Here is a 7,780-nt window from a genome sequence, read left to right on the forward strand (position 1 = left end):
GGGGGGGGGGGGGGCATTTCCCCTCATGTATAATGGCTCCTACGTATGTTTATTAGATTATAATGTAAATCACTCTGAATTTACCTTTAGTGTTTTGCTGCTGCCCTCTAGTGGCTGCACTGACACACTGCTGCACATCAGCAGCTGCAGGAAGTACATCCTCTGCTGGGCTCTCTTCCTGAGAGAGGGAGGAGCTCCTGGGTGCTTCTCACGTCTCTTATTAATTGCACGTTTCCCTCGCTTGCGTCTTTGTCCCGCCCACCAGGGATTCATGGAGAGACACAAGGGGTGTTTCTCTAGTCTCTTATTTGACCTTTATGCTCTTTTTGTGAGTCAGAGACAGAGATTTATTTTACGAGTGAACTTTTTCATATGACTTTTGGTCACAATGTGGAATCTATAAACTGTGAAATTGCTGATCTGGTTAAGCTGTTATGTCTGCCAATATCCAATAAAAGACTTTGCAGTGATACACTTGAGGTTAACGTTAACGTGAGTAACGTTAGCACTTAACCAGCTAACGTTACCATACCAAGATGTCAGTTTGCCAATATTTACCTCAAATGTAAAGTTATTAGTTAATTAGCATATATCGTTTATCTTTGCTCATTAGGTTTGTTGTAGCTCAGTATAGCAGCACTTAGTTGCCGCTGTAGTAGTAACTTTATACGTGATTATGATGAACGGTAAGTTAGCTATCTCAGCTAGATAACATGGCTAGCTTGTATCTAGCGAGGTTGTTCCTTGGTTAATTACGCACAATGTTTGTTAGACAGTGCATCAGTGATGGGTGATAAGATCAGTGGCTTATGATGACAGAGGTCATATTTTGGACATCTGTTAGAATACAATGATTTATTTTGCACACAACTCCTCATGTTAATGGCTCCCTGTGACTAATAAAGGTAAAAACGCGATACTGTAGTGATTCAGAATTATGATGAAAGTAGCACATGTACAATGCTGGTGACACATTGAACTTCAGTCCCTTGTGTGTAAAGGATATATGATATATCTATACCTAGATAAAGTAAGCCTCAAGTTCCAGCTGTCAAACAGCTGAGATTTAATTTGCAAAGCCGTCCAAAATCAACTATATGTGTGTGTTGTTGTTTTGTTTGTTTTCAGCAGGACGGATTTTGAGCGGAGAGTGGAGCGATGACCAGGCTGATGGAGCTTGCAGAAATGTCTGTCCACCAACCAGCACTCTTCTGAACCAGATGTGGGACATCTGGCATGAAATATAGCCTCCTGTCTGGTCTTGCAGGATGTGAGAAGAAAAAATGTGTTTCTTTGAAGACATCACATTCAAGGAAAACTTACCTATCATCCCTGGATATAAAATATAATAAAATGTATTGTTGAATGCAGTTGGTTGCCCTGAATATTTTGCACTGTTTACCAAAACTTCTTTCTTGACTTAAACTAAACAGCTTCTGGCATTCATTGATATGTACTTGTTGTGCATGTGTATGTGAATGTGTCTTAACATAACATGAGAATGTCAGTAATTATGACAATAGAAGCATGAGAAAAAATATATCCATACTGTAATATATAATACCTTATGGGAGCAGCCCCCCCTTCTCTCCAATATTAAACAATTTAAAGGGCTTTATTGGCATGAAGGTACAAACTAATGGACATAAGAAAAATCAAAGTTTGGTGGAACTGGCTTTGTAAGGCATATCATCAGGTGATTAAACAAACAAAACAGGTGCTAATGATCATACATTCAGTATGTAGGTGGAAACAGGATGATTGAGTGAAACAGCCTAACTCAGTTTACAAGGTAAGAGAAGACAGTTTACTGTCAGATTCATACTGATACACCATGACAAGAGAAAGCACAGCAGCCAGACACAAGGTAGAGCTACTGCTTCATCAAGCTCTCTCCCAGGCAGCTGTGGTGTGGACTGATCAGTCAAAATGTGTCTGTGTCCTGGTTAATAGTTTAGCCTCTGGGGAAGGGTGAAAGGGTACATTAGCCATACTGAAATGAATCCCCAGTCAACAGTAATGTTATGGATCGTATTTAGGAATGTACTTAATTCGTTCAGTAACCATCTCTCTAGTTCATTTTCAACAGACCACACTGTGAATGCTGTCTGTCCATCACTCCCAGGATGGAATACACTAACTATGGGTGTCTTCAACATTCTAGTCAATGCACATTATGCATTAATATTTACCAAAAATTGCTGCAAATTCAGTCGCTGCTGTAAATGTGTAACGTTACATTATGTATGTAATGTAAGTGTCACATCAGTAGTCAGTGTCTATTTTGTTAATATTTACCAAAAATTGCTGCAAATTAAGTCGCTGCTGTAAATGTGTAATGTTACATTATGTATGTAATGTAAGTGTCACATCAGTAGTCTGTGTCTATTTTGTTAATATTTACCAAAAATTGCTGCAAATTAAGTCACTGCTGTAAATGTGTAACGTTACATTATGTATGTAATGTAAGTGTCACATCAGTAGTCAGTGTCTATTTTGTTAATATTTACCAAAAATTGCTGCAAATTAAGTCGCTGCTGTAAATGTGTAATGTTACATTATGTATGTAATGTAAGTGTCACATCAGTAGTCTGTGTCTATTTTGTTAATATTTACCAAAAATTGCTGCAAATTAAGTCACTGCTGTAAATGTGTAACGTTACATTATGTATGTAATGTAAGTGTCACATCAGTAGTCAGTGTCTATTTTGTTAATATTTACCAAAAATTGCTGCAAATTAAGTCGCTGCTGTAAATGTGTAATGTTACATTATGTATGTAATGTAAGTGTCACATCAGTAGTCTGTGTCTATTTTGTTAATATTTACCAAAAATTGCTGCAAATTAAGTCACTGCTGTAAATGTGTAACGTTACATTATGTATGTAATGTAAGTGTCACATCAGTAGTCAGTGTCTATTTTGTTAATATTTACCAAAAATTGCTGCAAATTAAGTCGCTGCTGTAAATGTGTAATGTTACATTATGTATGTAATGTAAGTGTCACATCAGTAGTCTGTGTCTATTTTGTTAATATTTACCAAAAATTGCTGCAAATTAAGTCACTGCTGTAAATGTGTAACGTTACATTATGTATGTAATGTAAGTGTCACATCAGTAGTCAGTGTCTATTTTGTTAATATTTACCAAAAATTGCTGCAAATTAAGTCGCTGCTGTAAATGTGTAATGTTACATTATGTATGTAATGTAAGTGTCACATCAGTAGTCAGTGTCTATTTTGTTAATATTTACCGACAATTGCTGTAAATAAAGCTGCTGCTGGTGTCCGTCCCACCTAAACCCATTCAAACTGGTTGACAGCGCTGAGTTGTTTGGAACTATGGAGAGCTACATGAAGCACGTGACTGCGTAGCGGCGAGATCAAAGCGTGTCTTAACTCTCTGATTTAACGGCCCTGGTCCTGATGTATCAGGCCAGTCCGATCAGCTGCAGCTTCCAATCAATATACCAGCTACCCAATAAGGGGGCGTGTCGGTCAGTAAAAGATTTCCGCAAAGGATGCACTGGTGTATCCTCACTCATGACTCCTCATGATGAATATTTTTATGCTCAGCTATCAGCTAACTAACCACACCAAAATGAGAGATGAAAAGCTGTTATTAAACAATTGCCTGAATCTGTGAACAAATGCTCAAATTTTCTGCCTCAATAGCTCACTTGGTTAAAGCATTGGTTTCCCAAGCTGCTCTTCTTGAATCAGACCCAGTGGTGGGCCAGGAATGTTTGGTCATTGTGCGCCCTCTGTTGGCGAACTGGAAGCATTTTATGGTCTTAAGGACCAGACCAATGGAGGAAGTTAAAATCAGGCTTGGCAGTATCTCTCAGTAGCGCAGTGGTTAAGTGCTTGTTCTTCCAATGGAAACGTCGGCGGATTAACCCCAATACAGAACTGAAGAAATAAATCACATTTTTGATGGCCTAAATGTTCTCGATTAATTACATAACTTTGCACACACTACCAACTGAGCCATGGAAAGAAAGACTTACAGATCAACATATCTCACTGAACTCTCCCAGGTAGTGAAGAGGTCAGGGTCAACCTGCAACAGGAAGAAACACAGATAGAGTTTAGTATCGTGGAGGCCAACAGTCCTTCCAATAGTTCTAGCCTCGCTGCCAAGGTCACAAAGAGAGGACTCCGTTTCATCTTCATCTACCTGCAGGGAAAAAACTTTACAAAGAGTCCAATGGCTGTCCTGGATCAGAGGTTTGGTTGAAGTAGATCCAGCTAAGAGCACAGAGCTGTAAACAACATTTAGATAATATACAGTATTCTGACTATAAACACAGTGAAAATGGAGAATTAAATCAGAACTTTTCATATGTGGCCCTAAACTTACTTTACTGATGCTTGTAAGTGGCTTAAGATAAAAGCATTTTCTAAATGATTAAATGTAAAGTCAACATGTTGAAACGCCACACAGGTGTTTGTGCGAGTTTGAAGCTGTGACAAGTTTCCACCGGCCCAAGATGGGGATTGAACTCACAACCTGTTGCACATTAAAAGGGCAACTCAAAGTGTGCCGTGCTACCAACTGAGCCACAGCTCCAGACCACAAATTCACTTATTGATGTAAAAGTGCATTTGCTATAAGAGTGTAGCTTTTGACCTGTTATTTTGGTATTTTTAGTAGCTGAGCATGAGAACTTATGGCACGAGTCCACACTCCAAACACGCTGATTTTGCAAGTTTTAAAAAAGTGAAGACGAATGTGGGTTGCCTTTCAATCAAAGTTTAAATCTAAGAAACTAAACCTCTATTGAGGAAGACGTTGGCATTTTGAGAGAGAAAAGCCTTGTGGCTACATATTGATGCCTATTATGTGCTTATGGCCTTTGCAAGTGAACCGCTTGGATGCTGGTTCCTGGTTGGTTTGGTTTTGAAATCACTTCTAAATTAATCTCAAACCACATGTTTTTTTTGTTACATACTTTGTTGGGTAAAGATATTTAATCCTGTAACGAGACACAAAAACACGTCTCACTAGCTGGCTTTTATTAAGCCAGCTAGCTCGACCCCACCTGGACTTACCTCGCTCTTTGGTCCCTTGAAGGTGAACAATGGCGGAAATTCACGACGAGAAAAGAACACAGTGGAAATTCACGACGAGAAATGAACGCAACGTAAGCGTAGACAGTTTAGTTTTATTGGTTCATTTGTTGAGTTTAGTTTGGTCACGTACCTCAAGCTGAGCTGAGGCTTGATCCCACGTCTCCAGATCTCCGGTCGGCGTCCTTCCCCACTGGACCATCTTCAGCGCTGGTGAAGATGAACATCCAGAGAGAGGAAGAAGATCAGACTGGGGGAGGAACCTGCAGAAACTTCACCTTCATCAGTCTGGGGAGGAAACGTTGGATGGATGGACTTTCTGGCATTTAGTTTTTTATCATCCTGTTGTTGAGCTGTCTGAGCTGTTGGTTTCATGATGTTCAGGTGAAACAAGCTGCTGCGGAGCTCTTCTCCCAAGTAGTGAAGAGGTCTAGAGACCTGGATTTGACCCAGGTGACCTGGGTTCTATTCCAACTTTGGGAAAAGGTGGTGTAACTGCTCTTTGTTTCTGTTCTTTTACACAGTGTGAAGAAAAGATTTGTATCCACAACTTCTCTTTTACCAAACCTGATCTAAAATCTCCTTTCCTAACCATCTTTCCTTGACCTCGATAGAAAACGTTATGAGGTCAAGAAAAGATATGAAGGAGAATCCATAAGGACTCAGGAAAATACGACCGCGGGTCTCAGAGAATAATAATAATAATAATAATCTTTATTTGTAGAGCACTTTTCAAAAACAAGTTACAAAGTGCTTTAACAAGTGTAAAGAATAATACAAAAAAAACAAGATAAGAGCATGAAAACATTGAATCCGACTGCTCTTTTCCAGGCGATGTACTTACGCGACGGCGGATGTTTCTGACGTCACCTGCCGTGATGAAACTACAATGTTCTGAAGATGAACTACAAAAAGCGCATCTTTGACTCTGCGCCCCGTGTTGTTTTAATGCAGGCCATCTGAAGGTGGACAACACGGTGGAATATATTAGTTCACAATCAAGACAGCAAAAAGACCCATAGGGTACCAGTCACCAAATAATGGAAAGGGTTGTCACATTGAGAATGCTTGCTCACACTCACCCTCCTGACCTTCCAGTTTTATCAACATGAATCACAATTATTGTATCAAGGTACTGTATTATTTTATTCACAGAAACACATCGTTCAATCCGAAAACGTTGCAAACCGGTCCAAACGTTTTGAGATTGAACTCACCCCAGCTCTTATCATGGCTGCCACTTAAATACTTCCGGTTCACCTCACTCAGTTAGAAACTTCCTAAGCAAAAAAGACTTTTCGACCGCAGCCCTAATGTCTCTAAAAACACCTTCTCTCCTTGCTTGCTTTCCTTGTGTCTTTCCATGCATCCCCAGTGGGCGGGACTAAGATGCAAGTGAGGGAAACGTGGATGCAATTAAGAGACCTGAGAAGCACCCTAAGAAAAGAACACCAAAACCCTACAAACGAGTAAAGGATTTCCTGTGTGGGGCTGAGGGAGGGACAGTAGTAGGTTAGCATTGACAGCAGTAGTATCAGGTGGAGACGCAGTGTGTTGTTGCAGACACTAGAGGGCAGCAGTGTGACAGTTATAACCCTGACAGCAGCAGCACAGAACAGAAGTACTGTCAGAAACTGTAGCACGAAAACTACAGGTTTAAAATGAGGGCTGAGTGTAAAAAACATCTTGGAACAACATAAAGATGATTCACAACATATAGAAATGTTCAGTAATTATATAAAATATTAAACACTTATTGACTCAGCGAGGACATGTGGCTGTGTGATTAACAGTTGAACATGTAGATACAGGTACAGGTTATCCTCTATATAAACTCCTGAAAAATGTACAGATATATAAAAAATAAATATGTTTTAATTCATAGCGTGGATTCATTTATTTTTACAAATGAGCTGCAGTTTGTTTGTATTGTATAATATTACAATTCTAATTATACAAAATAAAATTGTAATAGCAACTCCAGAAGCAAGATAACAAGAAAAGATTAAAATCAAACTGTCAAAATCCAAAATAAATCTATAAAGATTACCCATGATTCAGAGCAACATGGTGTGACTAAATAATAATAATAACAATAATAACAATAATAACAATAATAATAATAATAATAATAATAATATCAGAACTACATTCTACAGTCCAAATATAAAATTGAACAAATAGAAAATTTTGGTGAAAGAAACTCAAACCCATGAAACACAAAGAAAACAAGAAGCTTTTTATACAGTTTATCCTACATGTTCTTGCCTTATATGACATATTTTTGTAGTTTTCCTTCTTTCTAATGTAGCTGTAGTGATTTGAAATAGTTCAATAGAGGAGATGAACTGTAATAAAGCAGAATGAGCTCCGACTCAGCAGAAAACCACACAGCAGCTTCAGCTGAGCTGTCAATCAGCAGCAGCAGCCTTATCTGTCCGCCGCAGGGGCTGATGGGAGGTCTGAGGACCCGTTAGAAACCACGCGGCCCTCGTCTGATCTCACAGCTCGTCCTTGTTTGGCCTCAGCTGCATCAGAGCGCCACTTCTCCCCAGGTTCACCAGAGGAAACACCACTGCACACAATGCTTTTCCTCCCAGCTGCTGCTCTGTGCTGTCTGTGTTCAGGTGAGTGTTTCCAGCCAATCAGGAGCCAGCAAACTCCACCTGGAACAAACACTGTCACACTGACCTTCATCTATCTGTCTGT

The 7,780-nt window shown here is 39.4% G+C and overlaps 1 protein-coding gene across 1 annotated transcript in view; it reads left to right on the forward strand.

Annotated features, from left to right (window-relative positions):
* The first annotated feature begins 5,082 nt into the window (after nucleotides 1-5,082).
* LOC123972548 (tripartite motif-containing protein 16-like) overlaps nucleotides 5,083-7,780 on the forward strand; it is a 4,597-nt gene continuing 1,899 nt past the window's right edge. The window contains exons 1-2 of the mRNA XM_046052071.1: nucleotides 5,083-5,145; nucleotides 5,456-5,524. Coding sequence (XP_045908027.1) covers nucleotides 5,083-5,145; nucleotides 5,456-5,524 — 132 coding nt within the window. The remainder of the gene's footprint in view (nucleotides 5,146-5,455; nucleotides 5,525-7,780) is intronic.

Source organism: Micropterus dolomieu, linkage group LG06 (assembly GCF_021292245.1).
Source record: "Micropterus dolomieu isolate WLL.071019.BEF.003 ecotype Adirondacks linkage group LG06, ASM2129224v1, whole genome shotgun sequence".
NCBI lineage: Eukaryota > Metazoa > Chordata > Actinopteri > Centrarchiformes > Centrarchidae > Micropterus > Micropterus dolomieu.